At 43.5% G+C, this 26,684-nt stretch overlaps 1 protein-coding gene across 1 annotated transcript in view; it reads left to right on the top strand.

Annotated features, from left to right (window-relative positions):
• CFAP47 (cilia and flagella associated protein 47) overlaps positions 1-26,684 on the top strand; it is a 525,834-nt gene that overhangs the window by 172,403 nt on the left and 326,747 nt on the right. Inside the window, 3 exon segments of the mRNA XM_070944210.1 lie at positions 1,041-1,157; positions 3,619-3,753; positions 4,563-4,675. Coding sequence (XP_070800311.1) covers positions 1,041-1,157; positions 3,619-3,753; positions 4,563-4,675 — 365 coding nt within the window.

The raw sequence follows: 26,684 nt of genomic DNA, 5'->3' as shown, positions 1-26,684 counted from the left end.
GAAAGAAAAAGAATTAACTGTATGGGTGTTTTATCTCCTGGAAAAAGAATAGGAGAGGAACAGATATAATATGATATACAGATATACGTGTTGGTGACCACCTTTAAAGCGCTCCATGGCTTAGGGCCAGGGTATCTGCCGCCGATAGCCTCCCACTGACCGGTTCGCTCACACAGAGAGGGCCTCCTCAGGGTGCCGTCGGCCAGGCAGTGCCGGCTGGCGACCCCCAGGGGGAGAGCCTTCTCTGTGGCAGCACCTGCCCTCTGGAATGACCTGCCCCCTGAGATACGCACGATATCAGACCTCCGGACTTTTCGTCGGGCCCTGAAGACACACTTGTTCCATCTAGCTGGGCTGGCTTGATCCCATCCTCTTAGTTTTTTAATCGAAATTTGGTTTTAATTGGGTTGTTTTAAATTCGGGCCAAAATTATTTAATTGTTTTTTAAAATGTTTTTAAATTTTATATACTATATTTTATCCTGGCTGTACACCGCCCTGAGTCCCGCAGGAGAAGGGCGGTATAGAAATATAATAAAATAAATAAATAAATAAATAAATAAATAAATAAATAAATAAATAAATAAATAAATAATTAATATTCAGGATTGGTCAAATAGGGTTGCTAATAAAAACCTTAGATACTGGAATGGCAGTGTTCCAGTATCTAAGGGGCTGCCACAAAGAACAAAGGGTCAATCTATTCTCCAAAGTCCCTGAAGGCAGGACAAGAAGCAAGGGATGGAAACTAAACAAAGAGAGACACAACCTAGAACTAAGGATAAATTTTCTGACAGTTAGAACAATCAGCGGAACTCCTTGCCTCCAGAACTTATGGGTGCTCCAACACTGGAGGTTTTTAAGAGTTTGGACAATTTATCTGAAATGGTATAGGGTTTCCTGCTTGAGCAGGGTTTTGAATTAGAAAGCTTCCGATGTCCCTTCCAACTTGTTATTCTGTTATTCTAATTCTGTTATTCTGTACCTGTAACTATTCAATACGTTCACTCAGAAAAACTTTCATTTTCATTTTGGTTGCAGATTTCAACTCACTTTGTGAATATGTACACTTATCCAACAAGTTCTGAACAGTATTTGCACAATGCCTTGATACTTGTGAATGCTTTTCATGCAATAAATCTTGACATAGATATAGTGGTAAGTTACAAATTACAAATATTCTATGAATAATTATATTCTTTCAGTTATACCATTTTATGTTCCTATTTTTAAAGCATGGTAATGCACATACGTAGTTAAATTAATAATTTAGTTATATTATTTTATATATTATTTAATTATTAAGGTATAATTGGTATAAAACTATTCAGCTATCTTATTTTAACTTTTTGTAAGAATAAAAAAGGGATTAAGAACTAGCCTAACCCTAACCCTAACTCTAATTTTATGGTAGTTTGTAATATTTCACAAATATAGAGGTTTTGAATTAATTATGCATGAATTTATTTTACTTATATCTTGCCTTTATTTGTCATATCAAGTCAGTGTACAAGAATCCTCATATTCTTACCACAACAATAGCTCTGTGAGGTCAATTAGACTAAGAAGAAGAAATAAATCCAACATCTCTCAGTCAGTTGACATCACTAAGGAAGAACTAGAATTTACAGATTTCTGGTTTCTAGGGCTGCATCTTAACCATAACATCAGATTTTAATGTGTGTGGATAGGAAATTTGCTTTTCAGAAAAGTAACCATTAATGCCAGCAATATTGTAAATCCAACTAAAAAAATGGCAATAGTTAAAGGAGGTTAGGATGAATCACAATTTCACTGTGCTATCCAAAGAATTCAAATTATATTTTGGATATATTAAACAAAGACTTAGCTATCTGGAGAAGTTCATAATTCTGGGAAAGGTGCAAGGAAAAAGAAAATGAAGATGGCAGCAACAAGATGGATGGTCTGGTTACAACAGCAATGAGTGAACCATAGAAAAATCTAAAGATCTAGGTTGGGGATAGGATGTCCTGAAGAAAATTTATCTTATTTGATCACTTGGAGTCAAGCTTGTCGATTGAAAGGTCGGCAGTTCAGCAGTTTGAATCCCTAGTGCCACATAACAGGGTGAGCTCCCATTACTTGTCCTTGTCCCAGCTTCTGCCAACCTAGCAGTTCGAAAGCACATAAAAAAATGCAAATAGAAACATAGGGACCACCTTTGGTGGGAAGGTAACAGTGTTCTGTGCGCCTTTGGCATTTAATCATGCTGTCCACATGACCACAGAGACGTCTTCAGACAGCGCTGGCTCTTCGGCTTTGAAATGGAGATGAGCACCACCCCCTAGAGTCGGGAATGATTAGCATATGTGCGAGGAGAATCTTTACCTTTACCTAATCATAATTAAAATGCAAACTTTTTTTAAAAAAAATGTGCATGTGATACAATAGGGAAGAACTGTAATAATAATAAAGGAGTGAATATATCCTGATTCTGATTGTGCCCTCATCTACATGCTATCAATTATTGTTGATTCTTAGCAACCACATACACTAGATAGATTTTTCTTCATAACGATTTGTCTATAACCTGGTCTTTCAGAACTTTCAATGGTGCATTCAACTATAACTGAGTACATCCACCTTGCTGCTGATCATCATCTTCTCTTTCCTTCCACCTTTTTCAGCGTTAGAGCCATTGCCAGACAGCTAGGTCTACATAATACGTTGGAAGTAGAATATTTTGACCTTGGGCATTTGTGTCTCAACTCTGGGTTGATTTATTCAATGATCCATAAATTTGTTTTCTTGAATGGTATGCCCAGGATTCTTTTTCCAAAACCAAAGTTTGAAAGCATCAATACTCTTTCTACTCTAGAAAAACACATAACTGAATTTCAGTAAGCTGCTTTAAAAGTGTATTTTAAGATTTTATTGGTATACTTAAATGTAAACAACCAGTCACTATAAATATTTGCATGAAAATAATTGTGAAAATGTAATATTTTCTATATTTCTTACTGAATTAGTACTTCAATATTTATGTAAATTTCCCCTTGTTTCTCAGATATCTACTTTTATGTATTTCCTTATGTTGATGTTTGAAATAAAATTGGTTCTAGTTCCTATCCCAAAGGTGCTTTTTTCCAAGAGGCAACTGGAAGGGTTTTGAAATTGAACAGCTCTCTCTCAACAGAAGGGGAGAGATACGACATCATCTATCTCGAATCTACAATACAGTCCTTCCAACAGTTCCAAGAAGGCTCCATATCCATTTGTACCACTCAGGTGACCCTGATGACACAGATAAACCTCCTGGTAATCTTAACAACCTGCCAAAAGACTGCAAATGACCATTTGTCTGCAAGCTGTCATTTCCCACCATCCAGTCAGAGCTGAAGAAACTTCTTGGATGAGAAGCGAAATGTCTTCAAAGAAAAACCAGAAAGTCCAGTTGCCTCTTGGAAAAAAAGCACCTTTCGGACAACCATGAACTGGATGACTGAGAATCTCCATAGACTTCTAATTCCTAAATTTTATTTTCTGTTTTGTAGTGGCTTTAAATATGAAAGATCATTAGTTGCAGTCTCTTAATATTTTTTCAAAGATTTCATCTATAGTATCAATTTACACTGCTTTATTTTTAATGTAAAATTAGGCTGCTGACATTTGTGATCCAAATCCAGTCATGATGCTTATGCTTTGTGTCTATTTATATGAACGGCTTCCTCAGTATTTACCTAAGAAAACACTAGAGTTTGTTGGCCAACTTCATGCTACTATTCTTAGAAAGGTATTTGTATATTAAAATTTTAAGTAATTTTTGATAGAATTTAAAGTGAATTTGGGGATTTCTTTTACTAATATTGGAAGAAACGAACCTTTATAATTAGGTGTTATTAGTAGATACTGGAAGATAAGCTGTAACATGAAGAAAAAGGAACTTATTGATTTATAGCTAGAGGTCTGGTTTCCGAATTTTAACCTTAATAGGCAGTCATACCATATCAAATATTAGGTTATTAACTGCAGATCTGAAAAATGTTTTCATATTGTTATCCAGATGTTTTGCACTTCAGTTTCCATAATACTTATGATTACTGGGCGTTAAATTCTTCTAACATGCAAGATAAAGGTGTCATCTTTTACTATACTATAACACTTTTACTATTTGAAGTGTTTTTGATAATGAAGCAATTTATTTGATTGTTTTCATTTCTTTTAGGAATTAATCAATTTTTATTTAGCATAATTTTAATAATGATCTGTGATTTTGGATGTCCCTGTTTTGCTACTAGAGCTATCATCTAATAAAAGATGTAATTTAAAGCCTCAATACAACTCACCATCTTTTAGCTTCTCTTTCATCTGTAATATATGAATAATAACTCTGACTTTTTTATGATGTGCTTCTACAAAAAAGAATATAATGTATAGCTTGTCTCCCCACATCTTGCAGCTGTTGCACTTACTGAAATGAAAAAAATATGTAATATTGTTTGCCATACTTTATATGCAGAGTTTTATGTAAACCTTTGGGGGTTGCTCTGAAAAGGAGAGTAAAAAGATTCAGTAAATGAAAATATTGTATTTTTGCAACAGATACAGTTGAAAAACCCCAGCATACAACCCTTGGTATATAATGCTACAATTTTAGGAAAAGAATCCTCTACTTTTTCATTACCTAAAGGAAATACTGTCACAATTCCCCCAAAGTAAGTAAAGTTCCATTTGGTTTATGATTGCAATTAAATTTTTGATTTACTTTGATTTATGTTTATTGGTTGAAATCTTGTGTGGTTTTATGTGATTTGGAATTCATTTACAGCAGAATTCTTGAAATAAGTTTTAGATCGATATTATCTTATCCATCATGAAACTTACATTTTCCTTACTTTTTTGGGATTTGCCTTTCAAATTGTTTCCCTTGTTTTTAGCCATGTGTTTTTCTTTAATGATTTTTTTTATTTTTGCTATATATAGAAAGAGCAACAGTTTCAATGTCTATATAAACAATGTGTTGTCTGGTTACAATTAGTTTGATCATCATCATTGTCATCATCATCATCATATATTCATTAGTAGTAGTCATATAATAACATCTCATCGTAATATTAATACTTATTAATCATTGATACTAATTAATAATAATAAACATATCATAATAAGCCATCATAGTAAAGTTAGTCTTTCTCTTATACTTTTAAACATTCTAACTTCTGTTTCTATTAGTTAATCACAGTGGTGAAATGTAAAATTTGTTATTATCTGTTCTGTGGGCATGGCTTGGTGGGGGGGGGGGTCATGTGACTGGGTGGGTCTGGCCAACTTTTTTTTTACTTTTTTAAAGCATTTTTTTTACTACCAGTTCTGGTGAATAGGTAGTAAAAAATGCTTTTAAAAAGTAAAAAAAAGGTTCTGACAATCACGCGGCACCTTTTTTTAACCTTTTTAAAAAAAGGTGCCGCGTGGGAGGGGCAGGTATGACGGGCGCAGGGGGGCCATATCATGTGCTGGGGGTGCGTACATGCTGTTTACGAGCAATTATGTACTCCGGCCCCCAATGCGCGACTCGTGGCCTGGGTTGTGCAGAGTCTCAGGCCCAGGGTCTGCGGCTGATGTTGTGTAATGCCAGGTCGGTTGTTAATAAAGCCCCCCTCATTTGTGATCTTATTTTAGAGGGGGGTGCGGACCTGGCAGGTATTACGGACACCTGGTTGGGCCAAGAGGGGGGGGTTCCCCTCGTTGAAATGTGCCCACCAGGTTTCCATGCATTTCATCAGCCAAGGGCCCAGGGGAGGGGTGGGGGAGTGGCGGTGATTATTAGGGAGAGTCTTTGTCCGAGGGAGACCACTGTTCCTCAGATAGCCGGATGTGAGTCCCTCTTTGTGAAGTGGGGCTGTGGGGTGCAGATGGGTTTGCTGACCACGTACCTGGCTCCCTGCCACGTGGCAGCGACCCTGCCCGAGCTACTCGACGTCATTGCCGGGGTGGCGGTTGACACCCCCAGACTTATTGTCATGGGGTATTTCAACCTTCCGTCTGCGGGTGAGGCGTCAGAGGTGGCTCGGGAGTTCATGGCTTCCATGACGGCCATGGACCTGACCCAGTTAGTTCAAGGCCCAACTCACATAGGGGGACACACTCTGGACCCGATTTTCGTCTCTGGTCAGTGGTTGAATGATCTTGGTAGAGGGGACCTAGACATCAAACCCTTGTCATGGACAGATCATTCACTCCTTCACTTAGACTTTCCTACCACTTTCCCCCGCCGCAGGGAGATGGAACCGATCAAATGGTTCCGTCCCAGGCGCCTGATGGACCCCGAAAGGTTCCTGACAGAGCTTGGGCCGATTCCTCGCATGGGAAGTGCCACAAGGGTCGGTCCTCTTGCCCTTTCTGTTCAACATTTATGTGAAGCCGCTGGGTGAGATCATCCGTGGTTTTGGGGTGAAGTGTCATCTGTACGCTGACGACACTCAGCTGTACATCTCCACCCCAGACCACCCCAACGATGCCCTTGATGTGATGTCTCGCTGCCTGGAGGCCGTGCGGGTCTGGATGCGGAGGAACAGGCTCAGACTCAACCCATCCAAGACCGAGTGGCTGTGGCTGCCGGCGTCCCGATATAGTCAGCAGGTGCCATCGCTGACTATTGGGGGTGAATCTTTGCTCCCCACAGAGAGGGCTCGCAATCTGGGTGTCCTCCTGGACGCAGGGCTGTCTTTAGAAGAGCATATGATGGCCGTGGCCAGGGGGGCCTTTTATCAGGTTTGCCTGATCCGCCAGTTGCAGCTCTTTCTGGACCGGGACGCCTTGCGCATGGTCACTCATGCCCTTGTCACCTCCCGGCTGGACTATTGTAATGCTCTCTACATGGGGCTCCCCTTGAAGAGCACTCGGAGGCTCCAACTGGTCCAGAATGCGGCCGTGCAGGTGGTTATGGGCGCAACTCCTTGTGCCCGTGTGACACCCCTCCTGCGCGAGCTGCACTGGCTCCCAGTGGTCTTCCGGGTGCGATTCAAGGTGCTGGTTACCACCTTTAAAGCGCTCCATGGCATAGGACCCGGGTACCTTCGAGACCGACTTCTGCCACCAGTAGCCTCCCAGTCCGCTCCCACAGAGAGGGTCTCCTCAGGGTGCCATCGGCCAAGTTATGTCGGCTGGCGACACCCAGGGGGAGGGCCTTCTCTGTGGGAGCCCCAGCCCTGTGGAATGAACTGCCCCCGGAAATACGTAAGATCTCTGACCTCCGGGTGTTTCATTGCGCATTGAAGACCCTGTTGTTCCGCCAGGCCGGGCTATCAACATAATGATTTTAAATTGGGGTATTTTAAATTTTTGGGGTTTTAAACCGGCCAAATTTATTTAATTATTTTAAATTTTAATCATTATTGTGTCTTGTGTTTTTAAATTGGCTGTACACCGCCCTGAGTCCTTCGGGAGAAGGGCGGTATAGAAATAACATCATCATCATCATCATTATTATTATTATTATTATTATTATTATTATTATTATTATTATTATTATTATAGCATTTTTTTTTACTACCGGTTCACCTGAATCGGTAGTACCCAACAGAAATATTTCTAATTTTAGATCTATATGTTCCTTTATCATTTTTTCTATCCAAGTATGTATTTTTGTCCAGTATGCTTTTGCCTTTGGGCACGTTCACCACATGTGGTTGTACGAGCTCAGGATCTGATTACACTTCCAACATTTATTTTTTTTTATTAGTTTGTTAAACATGTACAAGATGGCAGGTATAAATATAAACATGGATATGAATGAAAGAAATGAATACAAATAAATGGAGACAGTACGACAGGGACGGTAGGTACACTGGTGCGCTTATGCACGCCCCCTTTATGGACCTCTTAGGAATGGGGTGAGGTCCACGGTAGACAGTTTAAGGTTGAAGCTGTGAGGGTTACAGGATGTAACAACGGACTCAGGTAGAGCATTCCAGGCGTTGAACACTCTGTTGCTGAAGTTTGTTTGTTTATTTATTTATTTATTTATTTATTTATTTATTTATTTATTTATGTAATTTATATGCCGCCCTTCTCCCGAAGGACTCAGGGCGGCTTACAGAACGAAAAATTACATAAAAACTAAAATCCAATTAAAATTTGATTAAAATTATTCCAATGTAAAAATCACCCCAGCGGATCAGCCCATTTGACGAAAGAGCCACGTCTTCAGTTTGCGGCGGAAGGAGAGGAGGTCAGGGGCTGTCCTAAGCCCGATGGGCAGCCCATTCCAGGGGGTCGGCGCTCCCACAGAGAACGCTTTCCCCCTGGGGACCGCCAGCTGACATTTTCTGGCTGACAGCACCATGAGGAGGCCTGCTCTATGGGAGCGCACAGGAGGAAGGGAGGATGGCAGGAGATGATCCTGCAGGTACCCCGGGCCTAAACCATGTAGGGCTTTATAGGTGAGCACCAGCACCTTGAAACGGACCCGAAGGACCACCAGCAACCAATGCAGTTCGCGCAGGTGTCACACGTGAGTAACGAGAAGCCCCCATAACAACCCGTGCGGCCACATTCTGGACTAGCTGTAGCCTCCGGGTGCATCCAAAGGGCAGCCCATGTAGAGGGTGTTACAGTAGTCCAACCGAGAAGTAACAAGGACATGAGTGACTGTGGCAAGGGCATCCTGATCTAGGAAAGGGCGCAACTGGTGCACCAGGCGTACTTGTGCGAAGCCCCCCCTGGTCACAGCCGTCAGATGATCTTCTAAAGATAGCCGTGAACCCAGGAGGACACCCAGATTGCGCACCCTTTCTGAGGGAGTGAGTACCTCCCCTCCTATCACAAGTGACGGGACCACTAGATCATGAGATGCCGGTATCCACAGCCACTTAGTCTTGAATGGGTTGAGTCTGAGTCTGCTTCTTCCCATCCAGGCCCATACCGCTTCCAGGCAGCGGGACATCACAGAAAGGGCATCCCCAGGGTGGTCCGGGGTGGAGATATAAAGCTGAGTATCATCAGCATATTGATGGTACTTCACCCCAAAACCACGAATGATATCACCCAGTGGCTTCATATAGATGTTAAAGAGCAGGGGGGAGAGAACCGACCCCTGAGGCACTCCACATGTGAGGGGCCTCGGGGTAGATCTTTGTCCCCCCCATTCATACAAACTGCGAGTGGCCCAAGAGGTAGGAGGAGAACCACCATAAAATGGTGCCTCCTACCCCCAACCCCCCGAGTCGCTGCAGTAGGATACCATGGTCAATGGTATCAAAAGCCGTTGAGAGGTCAAGAAGGACCAGGATGGAGGAGCAACCCCTGTCCCGGGCCCGCCAGAGGTCATTCACTAGGGCGACCAGTGCCGTATTTGTGCTGTAACCGCGCCTGAAACCCGATTGGTACAGGTCCAGGTAGTCAGTTTCCTCCAGGAACTGAGGGAGCTGCTGTGCTACCACGGACTCAACAACCTTTGCTATAAAGCGAAGGTTGGAGACTGGACGATAGTTGTTAAGGGAGTCTGGATCAAGGGTGGGCTTCTTAAGGAGGGGTCAAACCACCGCCTCTTTAAGTGTGACGGGGAAGACCCCTTCCTTTAAGGAAGCATTGACAACCGCTTGAATCCAGCCTCCAGTCACCTCTCTGGCTGCAGAAACAAGCCAGGAGGGACAAGGGTCCAATAAACACGTGGAGGCACCCAGCCAACCCATAATCCTGTCCACTTCATCCATTGAAACAGGCTCAAACTCAACCCAGACGTTACCTTCAAGACAAGCCCTTGTCTCCTTGATAGACTCTGCCCAGTCAGAGTCCAACCCAGTCTGGATCTGAGCGATTTTATCTTGCAGAAACTGTACAAAATCCTCAGCTCTGCCCTGCAAGGGGTCCTCCCTCACTCCATGATTGAGAAGAGAGCGGTCACTCTAAACAGGGCAGCTGGGTGGTTTTCTGCAGATGCAGTGAGAGCGGCGAAATAATGACGTTTCGCCGCTTCCATCACCACAAGATAAGGCCTAATATGGGTTCATAACTGTGTTCGGTCAGATTCGGTCCAGGAGGATCTCTAACTGTCCTCCAGGTGTCTTTTCCGACGCTTCATTTCCCTGAGTTGTATTTTCTGCAATCGAGTTTGGAGCAGTTTACCTTGAATTTGTACTGATTGTTTGCCCATGTATTATTGAGGTTGAAACTGAAGAAGTTGTTGACAGGTAAGACGTTGTAGCAGACAATTTTGTGTACTATGCTTAGATCAGATTGCAGGCAGTGCAGTTCCAGATTGTCCAAACCCAAAATTTCAAGTCTGGTGGCATAGGGAATTCTATTGTGAGTAGAGGAGTGGAATACTCTTCTTGTGAAGTACCTCTGGACTCGCTCAATTGTATTAATGTCCGATATACAGTGTGGATTCCAGGCCGATGAGCTGTATTTGAGAATTGGTCTGGCAAAGATTTTGTATGCCCTAGTTAGCAATACAATGTTACCCGAGAAGAAGCTTCGCAAAATTAGGTTAACAACTCTTAATGCCTTTTTTGCAATGCTGTTACAGTGGGCTCTGGGGCTTAGATCGTTTGAGAGAGTACTCCTAAGTCCTTGACAGAGTGGGGGTCGTCTACGAGGTCGTTTCCATCCAACTTGTATTTGGTGTTCTGATTTTTATTGCCAATATGTAGGACAGAGCATTTATTAGTCAAGATTTGGAGTTGCCAATTCCGTGACCATTTGGACACATGGTCAAGGTCGCTTTGTAGGGTAGTGACATTGTCAGTGGTGTTGAATAATTTTATGTCACCAGTGAAGAGGACGCAGTTACTTTTAATATGATCGCATAGGTCATTAATGTAAAGCAGAAAGAATGTGGGTCCTAGAACACTGCTTGGGGGACACCTCTGTTAACTGGTGCAGGATTTGATAGGGCCCTCCCTATTTTGACTACTTGCCTGTTTGACAGGAATGCAGCTATCCATTTATGTAGGGATCCAGAAATGCTGTAAGAACTTAGTTTTAACAGTAGTTTGTCGTGCACCACTGAATCAAAGGCTTTGCAGAAGTCTATATAAATTTCATCTATTGCTTTTCCCTGGTCAAGATGTGTGGTCCAAATGTTTCTGCAGTGTAGGAGTTGCAAATTACAGGACAATTTTTTTCTGAAAACAAATTGCTTGTTAGAGAGCAGGTTGTTTGTCTCTAGGTGGATGGTGATGGATTGATTTATAATTGATTCCATGACTTTACAGGTGATGCAGCACAAGGAGATTGGTCTGTAATTTTCTACTAGACTGGGATCTCCCTTTTTAAAGATAGGTATGACCTTGGCTAATGACCATAGGTCGGGCAAGGAGCTGGTTCTGAAGGATACCTTGTAGATTGTGCATAGAGGTTCAGCTATGGCAGTGGCAAGTTTTTTAAAGAAATAGGCACATAATCCATCAGGGCCAATTGTTAGAGATGGCTTTAGGTTAGTTATAGTTTTCTTATTGTTGTAGGTAATTTGGGGGGGGTTTGCTTTAGGGGTTATTATATAGGGGTATGTATAGGTTGATGACTCTGTTGACTTCAAGCAAAAAAGTGTTATAATGGTCTTCTGCAATATTACAACTTGTGAACAGGAGGTGCCAATCAAGAGACATGAGGTCAGCAGCTATGAGATCATAGTTGGCTTTTTTAAAGTTATAATTTGGAGTCCCATCATTATGATCCTCTTTGTAAGGACACAAATTGAGATGGAAGTTAATCATGCTGTGATTAACTTTCTGATGCTTTTCACTGTTAGAAAAAGGTTCTTTAACTTGTAGGCAATAAATTGAGTTTAGACTGTTGCAGAAGATGAGATCTAAGCAGTTTTTGAGCCTAGTGTTGTTCATTACCAACTGTTCCAGTCCCAGAGTTGTAACAGCATCGTACAGGGTTGCATGTGTAGGTTCAGTTGTACATTCATTTAGGGTCCAATTAATAAGAGGCAAATTGAGGTCACCAAGAAAGATAAGGGGGTGTAGGCAGGAAGCTACCCATGTTAGTAGTGCATGTCACTGCGTTTTTGTATTTGTCAGCTGGGTCCCATTCTGAGACTTACGGTAGACTGATTTGACTCTTATTTATTTATTTATTTATTTATTTATTTATTTATTTATTTATTTATTTATTTATTTATTTATTCAAATTTCTATACCACCCTTCTCCTTTCGGACTCAGGGCGGTGAACAGCCAAGATAAAAACATCTATACAAAACATCACAGTTAAAAAATAAAGTTAAAATAATTTATAAATTTGGCCCATAATTTAAAACTTGTCAATTAAAATCAATATTAAAATTTTAAAACTAACCCTAAAATCAAGACAGACCGGCTAACTGGAAAAAATGAATTTTTAGGGCCCGACGAAAAATCCGAAGGTCGGAGATCACTCGTATCTCTGGGGGTAGATTGTTCCATAGGGTAGGTGCCACCACAGAGAAGGCTCTCCTCCTGGGGGTCGTCAGCCGGCATTGTCTGGCCGACGGCACCCTGAGGAGGCCCTCTCTGTGGGAGCGAACCGGCCGGTGGGAGGCTATTGGTGGCAGAAGGCGGTCCCGTAAGTACCCTGGCCCTAAGCCATGGAGCGCTTTAAAGGTGATCACCAACACCTTGAAGCGCACCCGGAAGTCCACCGGAAGCCAATGCAGCTCGCGCAGGAGAGGAGTCACATGGGAGCGCCCCGTCGCTCCCATAATCCCCCGCGCAGCTGCATTCTGCACCAGTTGGAGCCTCCGGGTGTACCCCAAGGGGAGCCCCATGTAGAGAGCGTTACAATAGTCCAGACGAGAAGTGACGAGTGCTTGAGTGACCGTGCGTAGGGAGTCCCGGTCCAGAAAGGGGCGCAACTGGCGTATCAGGCGAACCTGACAAAAAGCCCCCCTGGCCACGGCTGTCATATGCCCTTCTAAAGACAGCCGCGCATCCAGGAGGACACCCAAGTTGCGGGCCCTCTCCGTGGGGGCCAATGATTCGCCCCCAATAACCAGCGATGGCGTCAGCTGGCTATACCGGGACGCCGGCAGCCACAGCCACTCGGTCTTGGAAGGGTTGAGTCGAAGCCTGTTTCTCCCCATCCAGACCCGCACGGCCTCCAGGCACTGGGACATCACTTCCAAGGCATCATTGGGATGATCTGGGGTGGAAATGTACAGCTGAGTATCATCAGCGTACTGATGGAACTCCACCCCAAAACCACGGATGATCTCACCCAGCGGCTTCACATAAATGTTGAACAGGAGGGGCGAGAGGACCGACCCTTGCGGCACCCCACAAACAAGGCGCCTTGGGGTCGACCGCTGCCCCCCTGTCAACACGGATTGCGACCGGTCGGAGAGATAGGAGGAGAACCACCGCAAAACCGTGCCCCCCACTCCCAGTCCCTCCAGCCGGCGCAACATGATACCATGGTCGATGGTATCAAAAGCCGCTGAGAGGTCTAATAGGACCAGGATAGAGGAAGAACCCCTATCCCGGGCCCTCCAGAGATCATCCACCAACGCGACCAATGCCGTTTCCGTGCTGTACCCAGGTCTGAAGCCGGACTGGAGCGGATCCAGATAGACAGCTTCATCCAGGTACTGGGGAAGCTGTCGCGCCACCACACTCTCAACAACCTTCGCAATAAAGCGAAGGTTGGAGACTGGACGATAGTTAGCCAAAACAGCCGGATCCAGGGATGGCTTCTTTAATTATTGAAAAAGTTTTCAAATACAAATTTTCCCCCTTTTTTTCTTCCCCCCCCCCTCCTCCCTAACCCCCCCCTCGCCACCCATCCCCCCCCTGTGACTTCTTCACACCAAAAACCTAATTCATAACAGATTACATAATATTTTACCATCTCCTTACTCCCTCCTCTATATACTGACCCTTACTTACTAAAAATATTATTGATATTGTTACTTTCCCCTTTTACCATACATTTAAAAAAAAAAAGCAGTCTACTATAACATTGTATGATAACTTCTAATTTAGCATAATATTATTATAACTCCCAATTTAGCAATAATCTGCCCTTTTTCTCCTCCCCGAAACTTATATCTATATATTATTACAACATTTCAAAGCAACCTTCCACTTTAGGACTATATAATAAATCCTACTTTAACATTTATTCTTTGTGTATATTAATATAACATTTCAAAGCAGCCTTCCCCATAAATCCTAATTTAACATTTATTCAACTCTATCCATTTCCTCCACTCCCCTAAATATATCACTTAAACATCCCTTTTCTTAAGCTAATCCATCAGTAGACTAACATATTTCCACCCACTTTCCTACAAAATTACCATGCACAACAATTCTTAATATCTTTAATCCACTGCCCACTCTGCTAATATATATATATGTATATATTCCGTTATTAAAAAAAAGACAATAACTTTAAATTTATAATCCATATAATATCTTCTTTGATGTCTTTCCACTGGATTGTTGAGTCCCTCATCCATAATTGGGTAACGTAGCATCCTGGTGCAACAGTTTGTTCAAAGTCTTCAGTCATCCTCTGCCCCCATCAGTAATGAATATCTTCATATATATATAAAAGTAAAAACAACCACCCGAGTGACATTATGATTATATTCCATATAGTTGTAATTGTGGCTTTCATCAGGATTATTAATTCCCATCATCCTAATGGGTAACAACCAGATCTTCTGCATGCCCCAGCGTAGCTCTCTTGCCTTGTAGCTCAGGATAGTTATAATATATTTATCAATACAAGAAAGAAATCCAAAATAGATAATTCAAATCCAACAGTTTAAGGCTCTTTTCACATCCCAAAATTACGGCCTTGCAGAGGTCTGTCACTGTCCTCAGGATGATATTAACCAATACTTCGCCTCCACTATCTTTTCACATATTCATTCATTTTTTTAAAATCACTGGCTTCACTGTTGCTTAATTTAGAAATTTCTGTTTTTGTGAGACCTATTTCTTTTTTTCTTTTCTTTTTGTGGGTTTAATTTCCATCCTGTTTTCCTTTCTACAAGTTGTATATCAACTGATCGGTTTTCGTTCTGCTTTATAAGTTGATCTTGTTGGTTTTGTTTTTGTATCTCATATTTCTTTTTTGCCAATTGTATGTCAGCTAATTGATTTCCATACTTGTCTTTGACTTGGTGAATCATCACGTTGAAATCAGATGCCGCTTCTCTCATATTTGTAGATAATCCAGCTGGGGTATCTAGAGAATCCAAAGGCAATTTGTCTACCGCAACCTCTGTAATTCGATGTTTTCCCTTTATTTCCAACTCCTTCTGCTTATCCTGTATTGTGCCTATAGATGTTAAGTTCATTTTCAAAATTTTTTGATAAAATTCTTCCGCTTTTTCAACAGTATCTAATTGGTATCTTTCTCCTTGATATCTCAATATTATACCAACTGGGGCATCCCACCTAAATGAAATATTTCTGTTTTTTAACTCAGTCACCAGAAAACCAAATTTCTTCCTTTCCGTTAACACCTTGGGGGGGAGCTCTTTATAGATCCATATCTTTTTTCCATACAATTGCAAAGTAGAATTGAAGGAATTTTGCACAATATTATTCCTAATTTCTTTATCTGTAAAATAAATCACCACATCTCTAGGCAATTGCCTTTGCTTTGCAATCCAGGAGTTTATTCTGTAAACTCTGTCAATCCTACAAAACACTTCCTCAGGTTGAACCTTTAAAATCCCAGCCAGAATTTCAGAAGATATTTTCCTTAAATCATCTCTGTTATTTTCCTGCAAACCTCTGAGTCTGATCGCATATTCTGTAAAATTGTAATGCACCATTAGAACCTCTCTTTCAATCCGTTGTTGTAAATTTTCTGCATTACAAGTCTTTTGTTCAACCTCCATTTTAGGTTTTTCTTCTGAGCTATTATCTTGAATGTTTGTCAAATCATTTTCAATTTTTTGTATTTTATTGTCCAAATTGTCCTCAATTTCTTCCACTTTAGACTCTAATAACTTAGTATTTTCATCCAACTTAATCATAAATTCTGCAAAGCCATTAGCCATTTTTATAATCTTTCGATCCAGAATATCAAACTTTAATTGCACTAATTCTTTAATTTCCTGCTTAAATTTTTCAAAGTTCTGATTCACAATCTCATCCCTTCTTACAATCTCCTCCAAAAGAAATTCAATTATATTAAAATCAGTTTTCTGAGACTGCAGCTTTAAAACTTGGTCACGTAATTTGTTAATGGGGGAATCCCCCCCCATTGCTTGTTTGTCCGGCTTTAATGCCATATTTCAACACAGACAAACTATTTTTTAAAAAAAAGAAAAGAGAGGCAGCAAAGAAAAAAAACCTTCTTTCCAACCAAGATCAATATCAGATCTCCAGGAAGAAAAAAACCACAAAAGTAGAGCTTTATTTTCAAGTGTAGCCAAAAGTATTTATTCAGCTACTTTGTATCTCAATAGGAAACGGAAGGACTCTCCCTTTCAGCCCCTTCTCAAGCCTCGGCAATCGCCCTTTTTAAAGATTCTTTTTTCCTTTTCCTTCTTCAATAATTGTTATAAAATAAGTGAGATACTTGCGATTCAGGATCACAGGTCCAGCTCATATCCCTTCAAATGTAGCCAGGAGCATTTATTCTGCTACTTTGTGGCTTAATAAGAAACGGAAGGACTTTCTCTTTTCAGCTTCCCTGCTCCAGTTTCGGCAATCGCCATTTTAAAAGGTCTTTTTTACTTTGTTGAATATCCTTTGCGAAATAAGTATTAATACTTGCAATTTAGGGTCACAGGTCCAGATCCAGATCTCATCATCTTTAGTTAATCTGTTAAATATCTTAAAAAGCTTGTCTTCGTAGCCTTGCTCTGCAAAAAGGCAGAGGTCTCCCAACGCCCGGAGCGGGCAGCGAGTGCTATAGGGAGCTTCCTCCGCCCGCCCCCAAGAGTAAAAAAAAAACCCCTGGGGGCTACGGAGAGCTCTACCTACACTCACCTGCTCTATCCCACATTTCCTCCTGGAAATGGGGTTTTTCGAGCCGCCTTTACGCTGTACAGGCGGCTCTTTACAGGCGAAGGGGCTGGCGGTCCCGAGGGACCGTCTAGTGGCTACGAAGAGCAAACCGGAAGCCAGGGATGGCTTCTTGAGGAGAGGCCTCACCACCGCCTCTTTCAAGGCGGCCGGCAGGACACCCTCGCTCAAAGAAGTGTTAATAATCCCCTGGAGCCAGCCTCGTGTAACCTCCCGGGAAGCCAGCACCAACCAGGAGGGACACGGGTCCAATAAACATGTGGTTGCGTTCAGCCGCCCCAAGATCCTGTCCACGTCCTCGGGAGCCACAGGATCGAACTCCTCCCAGATAACACTCTCAAGGCCTGCCTCAGTCATCTCGTCTGAACTAACCCAGTCGGCGGCCAAGTCTTCCCGAATCTGAGTTATTTTATCATCCAGATACTGTACAAAATCCTCAGCTCGGCCCTTATCTCAGAAGCCACTGTGCATGTCCACATTCCTTCACTTTCTTCTAACTTTCTTTGTTCGCCTGCCAAGAGGTAAGGCAAGAACACTGCCAAGATGTAATTAATTAGCTAGTAAGATGTTTTTACTTCTTTATAATAAAATATGTTTATTAGAATATATCTCGGGTTTATTTTCTTGAAGTATACTTCAAGGAAAAGCCACGATCCATTTTCTAATAAAGGTGCAATTACCCAAAGCGGAATGGGATTAATTGCCACCCTGACAGTGCAGTAGCTTGTTCGTATGACCAAGGTCGTAATCAGGGGCTCTGTAACATAGCAAGAAATGGACTGTGGTATTTAGGGACAGTTCACAGAGTATGGTCTCAGGAAGAGCAAGCTTCTGTGTAACATTATTCTTTTACATACCTAGGGACTTTTTAGAGAAGATTGCAACACTACCCCGTCTACAATTTTCACGGTCAGACCAGAAAACATGATAGTCACTTACTGTGATAATGAGTCAGGAAAAGATTCATTGAACCATGTCTCACAGACAAAAATGAGGTCAAATAAGGCCGCATTTAGTAGCAGGAAGAATTCAGGCATTTTGTTTGTGAGGCTTCTTGTGTTAAGTAGCTTGCATTTAAGGTCAGTAGGGGTGGACCTGGAGGAAGTTGGGGGCGTACAATCCTAGTTTTGGTTGTGGGGGGGCGGTTGTTGGGACATGTGCCGCTGGTCTTGCGTTTGATGCACTCAGTGCGGTAGTCTATGTACAGGTCAGTCTCTCCTTGGTCCTGGCATCTTTTGAGCTCCGAGTGGAGTTCACAGGAGCGGGCATGTTGTAGTATGGCTAGGTCAGGCCGTGAGCAAAGTTTCTTATGGTTTGTGCAGCTTTTGGCGAGTGTGTTTATTGTGGAGATGAATTTGCATTTGCCGATTTCACTCTTGCAAACAACTCTGCAGAAGCGTGGGGCCATCGAGCCGTCACTGTTTTTGAACTCAGGGCCATCATGGGAAATGTCAATGATTTCATCAGGAGAGATGGTTGATGCCTGGAATTTGTTGATGATGTTGTGAACCTTTGTGATATCGTTTTCGTTGGTGTCCTCCAGTCCAAATAAGATAGCGTTGGGACGCTTCTGTTCACATTCAATCGCATCTTTGACAAGGATAGAGATGTTGTTCACAGGGTTAGTGGCTTCCTGTGGCTGGGGTAGTTGGGTTGGGATAGGGTTTCGGGGTGTTGGAGTTTCTCTTTTCTGCGTTTTTTCTTTTTCTTCTAGTGATGCTAATCGTGCTTCTATGGTGTCAATCCGTTCTAGTAGAACAATGAATTTATCCAGTCTAGGCTTGCATGATGGGCAGAATAGTGGAAGTGCAAACTGGGTGGTTTTAAGTGAAGTAGACTGTAGGAACTGGGCTATGTTTTTTGTTATTCCCAAGCACTTATGGTGAGCATACGTGTCGCATAGGGAGCACTTTATGGTATTTTTACCCTCCTCGAGTGCTTCTGTACAGATGAAGCACTCGCAGGGGTTGCATGGGTCGCAAGTAGTAATCACCTTCTTTTTTAGCAGACATATCTTTAAACATCTTAGCTAATCTTGCTGGTGGGAAGTACCATCTGTAAAGTTTTCTTTATATATAATAGACATTGTTAATTTATAATTTCTATCCCACAACTTTTGCCATTTATTCAATTCTATAGAATAACCAAAATTTTTAGCTCAGACTGTTTCCTTTACTTTCATTTTATTTTTCATTTTCATTTTATTTAATTTGTATACCGCCCTACTCCTGAAGGACTCAGGGCGGTGAACAGGCACAGAATAAAACACGTAAAATACAAAAATTAAGAACAGAAGTAAAATCGAATTAAATCAATTTTGCCCGAGACAAATTTAAAACCCCAGGTTAAGAACGAATTAAAATTTACATTAAAATTTACATTAAAAAAGAACGGGAAAGGTTAGGCCAAACCAGCCTGGTGAAATAAAAAGGTTTTAAGAGCGCGGCGGAAGGTGCGTAGATCTGGGATCCTCCGTATCTCCGGGGGGAGCTCGTTCCAGATAGTAGGTGCTCCCACAGAGAAAGCTCTCCCCCTGGGGGCCGACAGCCAACATTGTTTGACCGACAGCACCCGGAGGAGGCCCTCTCTGTGAGAGCGTACGGCCGGTGGGAGGCTGTTTGCGGCAGCAGGCGGTCCCGTAAATAACCAGGCCCTAAGCCATGGAGCGCTCTAAAGGTGGTAACCAAAACCTTGAAGCGCGCCCGGAAGACCACCGGGAGCCAGTGCAGCTCGCGCAGGAGAAGTGTTACATGGGAGCACCACGTCGCTCCCATAACCACCCGTGCGGCCGCACTCTGCGCCAGTTGGAGCCTCCGGGTGCTCCTCAAGGGGAGCCCCATGTAGAGAGCATTGCAGTAGTCCAGGCGGGAAGTGACAAGGGCATGAGTGACTATGTTTAAAGAGTCCCGATCCAGAAAGGGACGCAACTGGAGCATCAGGCGAACCTGATGAAAAATCTTCCCGGTCACGGCCGTCAAGTGCTCTTCTAAAGACAGCCATGAATCCAGGAGGACACCCAAGTTGCGAGCCCTCTCCGTGGGGGCCAGCGATTCGCCCCCGATAGTCAGCGATGGCGTCAACTGACTATATTGGGATGTCGGAAACCACAGCCACTCGGTCTTGGATGGGTTGAGCCTGAGCCTGTTCCTTCCCATCCAGATCCGCATGGCCTCCAGGCACCGGGACATCACTTCAAGGGCATTGTTGGGGTGGTCCGGGGTGGAGATGTACAGCTGAGTATCATCAGCGCACTGATGGTACTTCACCCCGAAACCACGGATGATCTCACCCAGCGGCTTTACATAAATGTTGAACAGAAGGGGTGAGAGGACCGACCCTTGTGGCACCCCACATATAAGGCCCCTCGGGGTTGACCTCTGCCCCCCTGCCAACACAGACTGCGACCGGTCGGAGAGAAAGGAGGAGTACCACTGCAACACGGTGCCTCCCACCCCCAACTCTTCCAACCGGTGCAGCATGATACCATGGTCGATGGTATCAAAAGCCGCTGAGAGATCTAATAGGACCAGGACAGAGGAGCAACCCCTGTCCCGAGCCCTCCAGAGATCATCCACCAACGCGACCGATGCCGTTTCCGTGCTGTACCCAGGCCTGAAACCCAACTGGAACGGATCCAGATATGCCATTTCATCCAGGTGCTGGGGGAACTGTCGCGCAACCACACTCTCAACAACCTTCGCAATAAAGCGAAGGTTGGAGACCGGACGATAATTCAACAACACTGCCGGATCCAGGGAAGGCTTCTTGAGGAGAGGCCTCATCACCACCTCTTTCAAGGTGGCGGGGAAGTCACCCTCACCCAATGAAGCATTTATAATCCCCTGGAGTCAGCCTCGCGTCACCTCCCGGGAAGCCAGCACTAACCAGGAGAGACACGAGTCCAACAAACATGTGGTCGCATTCAGTCTCCCCAGAATCCTGTCCACTTCATCAGGAGTCACAGGATCAAACTCATCCCAGATAACATTCTCAAGACCTGCCCCAGTCGTCCCCCCTGAACCTACCCAGTCAGAGTCCAGATCTTCCCGAATCTGAGTGATTTTGTCATGCAGATACTGTACAAAATCCTCGGCTCTACCCTTCAAGGGGTCCTCTCGCGCTCCTTGGTGGAGTAAGGAGCGGGTCACCCTAAACAGGGCGGCCGGGCAATTATCTGATGATGCAATAAGAGCAGCAAAATAGTTACATTTCACTGCTTTTATCGCCACTAGGTAATTCTTAATATGAGTTCTTACTAATGTCCGGTCGGATTCGGAAAGGCTGGCCCTCCAACTGCTCTCTAGGCATCTTTTCCGGCGCTTCATCTCGCTCAGCTCCTCAGTGAACCAGGGAGCCAGGTGAGATCGGCGTCGGGTCAGAGGCCGCAAAGGCACGACCCAATCCAGAGTTCTAGCGGCCGACCTATCCCAGGCGGCCACTAATTCTCCAGTCGAGGCATGTGCCAGAGCCTCAGGAAATGGCCCAAGCTCCATCTGGAACCTATCAGGTTCCATCAAGCGCCCGGGGCGGAACCATCTTACCGGCTCCACCTCCCTGCGGCAGGATGCAGCGGTTCGAAGGTCAAGGCGAAGGAGTGAGTGATCCGACCATGACAAGGGCTCGGTGACTATATCTCCTATCTCAAGATCACTCAACCACTGTCCAGAGACAAAAACTAAGTCCAGCGTGTTTCCCTCCATGTGGGTAGGTCCATGAATTAGCTGGATCAGGTCCATAGCCGTCATGGGAGCCATGAACTCCCGAGCCACCTCAGACTTCTCACCCACGGACGGCAGGTTGATATCCCCCATGACCATAAGTCTAGGGGTATCAACTGCCACTGCGGCGATGACATTGAGTAGCTCAGGCAGGGCTGCTGCCATGTGGCAGGGAGCCAGGTACGTGATCAGCACACCCATCTGAACCCCATGACCCCACTTCACAAGGAGGGACTCACAGCCGGCCATCTGTGGGACAGTGGCCTCCCTCGGTCTAAGACCTTCTTTAATAATAACCGCTACCCCCCCTCCCCTCCCCTGTGGCCTCGGCTGATGAAATGCATGGAAACCTGGCGGGCACATTTCTACAAGGGGGACCCCCCCTCTGGGCCCAACCAGGTCTCCGTAATATCTGCCAGGTCTGCTCCCCCCTCCTGCACGAGATCACAGATGAGGGGGCCTTATTTACTACAGACCTGGCATTGCACAGCATCAGCCAAAGGCCTGGGCTCTGAGGAACTGGGCAACCTGGGGAACGGGTGGAGCCTTGGGGGCCGGAGCATGCTACCACTCGTAAACAGCAAAAGCGCACTCCCCTAACACGATATGGCCCCCTGCTCCCGCCGTATCTGCCCCTCCCACTCACAGAATTGATGTTAAAAATACTATCTGGATAAGCTCTGACCCCCCCCTCGACCCCGGGCCCCCCACCTCCCACACCGCGCTTCATAGCCAGATCCAACCCTCCCGTTAGTGGATTTTCCCCCACACCCACAACTCGATTTCTAATCCAACCCTCCCCCCTCCCGGAACCCCTTAAAAGATTAACTAAAAATTTAGATAAAAAATCCCTCAATCCCCTCTTTGCGGCATGCCACCTCTCTGGGTTCCAAAACCCGTCATCGAGGTAGGCCCTCAATAACGTGGAGGGCCAGGCCTGCGAGAGGGGGGAGTCTCACAGTGCAAGAAGTTCAGTGGTGCAGTACATTCACAAACGGAAGAGGTGAGGATGACCTCTGGCAGGGTTCATAGCGTCTAAAAGTCCTGAGGACAGAAGGCAGCAAACTTAACAATGTGGGAAAGCTGGACTCCACTGTCCTCCCACGACAGTGAAGAGAGTCTTATGCAATTTCTGCATATCCAGGGGGTGTTCCTTCCAGGCATCCTCTCACTATGCTTGGGCAGATATAGTAAGATCTAAAGAAAAAGTCAGGAAACTGTCCCCTCAGGTCGGAATGGCAGTGGTGACCCGGACTCCCTCAGGGCCCACACCAAGCTGTCCATTTGTCCACTAGTCAGGGGCAATAGTTGAAATAAAGCCGGTTCAGAAGGTAAATATATAAGCCCAGGGGCAAAGTTTGATGGCATTCAGCAAGACGAAAAATGGCTTATGAGGCCGAAGGCGACTGGAGTAATGACCATGATAAGGCCTACACAGGCCAGAAAGCTGGGGGGAGGGTGTGACCCGAGACAGCCCAGCCATCTCTCGACCATCTTCTCACCTCTCCCACTCCCCAAGGTCTTTGGCCAATTTACCACCAGTCTACAGCCCTCAACTCAAGGGGGGGGGCTCTGGATTCATGCAGGAATGGGCCCACAGAAGCCAGCTCCTGACAGGTCCAGGCTGTTGGCCTCTCACCATATTGTCTTTCAGTAATAATAGTCGACTGCCGCCCCCTTCAGCCAGGAACAGCCGAAACCGCATAGGCACCCCCGCTGCCGCCACCGCCGCTTCCACAAGGGCTCTCACCGCGCTCCAGAAACGCTGGGGGCTTTGAAGGAAGCCCCAGAGAGGCCAGAGAGCCGGGGAAGCCCTCGTATCTCCGCCGCCGCCGCCACCGCAGAGCCACCGCCGTTCCGACCGCCGCCAGCCGGTACTTACTCTTCCATTCTAATACTCAGTAAATAGTTATAATTTTTTAAAATTAGTTTTTCATCAGTTCCTGTTAGAATCTGGTCCAATTCTGTTGTTTCTTTATAAAAACCATATGTTTTGGCATCTTTTTAATATCTTGATTGTATTTGTACATGTGGCCACCATGCTAAATCTATCCCTTGACTATTCAGTTCCTGTTTGCTTTTCAATTCCCCTTTCTTATTTAGAATATCTTTATATCTTATGATTTTTTTCTGTATCAACCACATTCTTATTCAGAATATCTTTATATCTGATGATTTTTTTCCGTATCAACCACATTTGGATGTACCAGTGCCTCCATCGTGGAGAGGCAGACTGGTATTTTCAAGTAGTGTTTTTCCTTAATTTTTGCCCATACTAAAAACAGAGCATTTCTAATATAGTGTCCTTGGAAATATTTGTGTATTTTATTTTTCCCATACCATAGAAAGGCAGGCCACCCCAGTTGCAAATCATGTCCCTCCAAAGTTAATAATTGTCTCAAAGTTATCCGTTTTTTAGCCATATAAATGCAGATGCCTGATAATATAACTCCCAATCTGGCAACCCAAAGCTTCCTCTATTATTAGTCTTGTAACAGTTTCAGACTTATTCTTGCTTTTTTACCTTGCCACATAAATTTTTATACTAATTTGTTTAATTCCTCGAAGTATTTCTTTTCCAGTTTTATTGGAATTATTTGGAACAGGAATAGTAATCTCGGTAGAATATTCATTTTAATAGTAGCTATTCTTCCTATCAGTGATAGCTGCAGGTTTTTCCACTTTTCCAAGTCAAGTTTAATTTGCTGTATCAATTTAGCGTAATTATCTTTTTTTATGGTTGCACATCTCGCTGATAAATGAATTCCCAGATACTTTACTTTCTTCACTATCTGAATATCATGCAGCCATTAGTGGGATTCAGCCGGTTTGGGCCGATTCAGGGGAACCGGTAGTTAAATTGCTGGCTGGCTCCGCCCCTTCCCACCCCACCCCTTCCAGGAGTCCCCAAGTGCCCCATTTTAGCTCCCAGGAGCCTTCAGGGAGGCCTATTCCCAAAACAGGGCACAGGGGTGGCACGTCTCCCACGGCGGCCCATTTTTGCTCCCAGGGGGTGCAGGAGGCCAAGTGCTGCCTGTCATACCCCCTGGCCATGCCCACCATGGCCATGCCCACCCAGCCAGTTATTAGGGCAGAAAACCAGTTGTTAATTTATTTGAATCCCACCACTGCATGTAGCCATGTATTTTTATTTCCTTTGCCATTGTAAAATAGCATGACTATTTTAAGCAGGAAAATAAGGCTTTTTTTCTTTTTTTAGAAAAAATAATTTTATTGTCATTTCTGAGATTGGTCTAACTGCCAGAGAGGGAATGAGAATAGGATAGGGATAGGGATAGGGATAGGGATAGGGATAGGGATAGGGATAGGGATAGGGATAGGGATAGGGATAGGGATAGGGATAGGGATAGGGATAGGGATAGGGATAAGAATAGCCAGAGGACCACTTGTGGGAGTGCTTTGATAACTCACTTCAACCTTTCACTATATGGGCTGAACCCTCATATTACGTGCTTACTGAATTATAGTTAAATATTTTTTTTCAAAACAATTTTCTTTAATGTTTGTAATTATTGCACTTTTAATTATCATTTGAGAGAATGAACAAACATTTAGATAATATTATAAATCACTAGTTGGAAAAAGAAGTGCATAATTTCCTCGTTATGTAGACCCTATCCAAATGTCTAGGCTGAAATATCCATTAAAAAACATACACAAAAAATCCCAATTTAGATATAATTGGATGTATATCTGAATATAACAGCCAACAATGCAAGTACAATATTAAGTGAGCAAAATTGGCTGCTCTTTGGGCCATTGAAGAAGCTATGTGAACTAAAAGGAGGAGCATGTTCCTTCTGATTTAGCAGATTAGGCCAAATAAAAAAGAGCATTTAGGAAAACATGTGAAATGGTTTGTACCTCCTCTTTTGGGGCAAGGAAATAGGTCCTTGTGCCCAGAAGTGTTACTCAATATTTTTTCCAGTAACATGTAGAGCAAAGCACTTGGTAAATGTGAAATCTTTTTTATGAGACGGACATAAACTAATAGCTAAATAAACAATTGCAGAACAATCTTCCAATTAAATTCATCCCTTACCAAAAAGTATTTGTGCTCAGGTTGTTCTAAATATCATTCCTGAGAACCCATTGCATCAGAGCAAGTGAGGCTTGAGTAGGGTTACATAGACCATAGCATTTTATATCCAAATATGTGCCTTTCTTCATTACAGATATAATTATTCTGTAAAATCAGTGAAGATAGAGAATTATCAGTAAATACTAATTTAAGCCATTTGAGGCATCAGAGTTCTTAAACTGTAAAGATTTTTCCAGAAATAAAAAAAAGTTGGAGGTTCACTTGGGGACTCATAACAAGGCTTTTAAAAATTTAGACTGGATTATAGAAACTTTAAAGTATGATGATTGTATATGTGTGCCATATAACAGATGGCTAATTAACTTTGCTCTGTGATTGGTGTATAATTGTTGCCATTAGAGTTGACATAACATAAAATGACATTTGTAGGTCGGTGGGTTTGGACAGAAACAGCCATCGGTAGTTTTTTCCAGAGTGCTTGCTTGATAGTGAAAGGAAATGTGCAAGAGTTTAAAAATTCTAAACTAAAGAATTAAAAGAGATGGGTACAGACATTGACTGGTGGCCGTATACACAAATAAAATCAAGATACAATAAAGATTCGGCTCAATTTGAATTCCAAAAAGGTCAAACCGAATTAGATAAAATTTTGCAAGGGACACAGGACAAACTGATCAGAAAAATTTACAATTACTTACGAGGATATAAATTAGAAGAAGAGGTAGTGAAAGAAAATATGATAACCTGGGCAAAAAATTTCGGTTATAGTATTCAATTAGACAAATGGGAAAAACTATGGAAAATAAATTATAAATTGACAATGTCTGTACCCTATAAAGAAAATCTCTATAAAATGTTTTATACGTGGCACTTACCACCAGCCAGATTGGCAAGAATGTTCCCCGGCACGCCATTAACATGTTGGAAATGCAACCACCACAAAGGCACCTATTACCATATGTGGTG

This window comes from Pituophis catenifer, unplaced genomic scaffold (assembly GCF_029215685.1).
Source record: "Pituophis catenifer annectens isolate HBS135680 unplaced genomic scaffold, rPitCat1.0.hap2 SCAF_4, whole genome shotgun sequence".
In the NCBI taxonomy this organism is placed as follows: Eukaryota; Metazoa; Chordata; class Lepidosauria; order Squamata; family Colubridae; genus Pituophis; species Pituophis catenifer.
The sequence above is the reverse complement of the archived record's forward strand: the minus strand, read 5'-3'. Positions and strand labels throughout refer to the sequence as shown.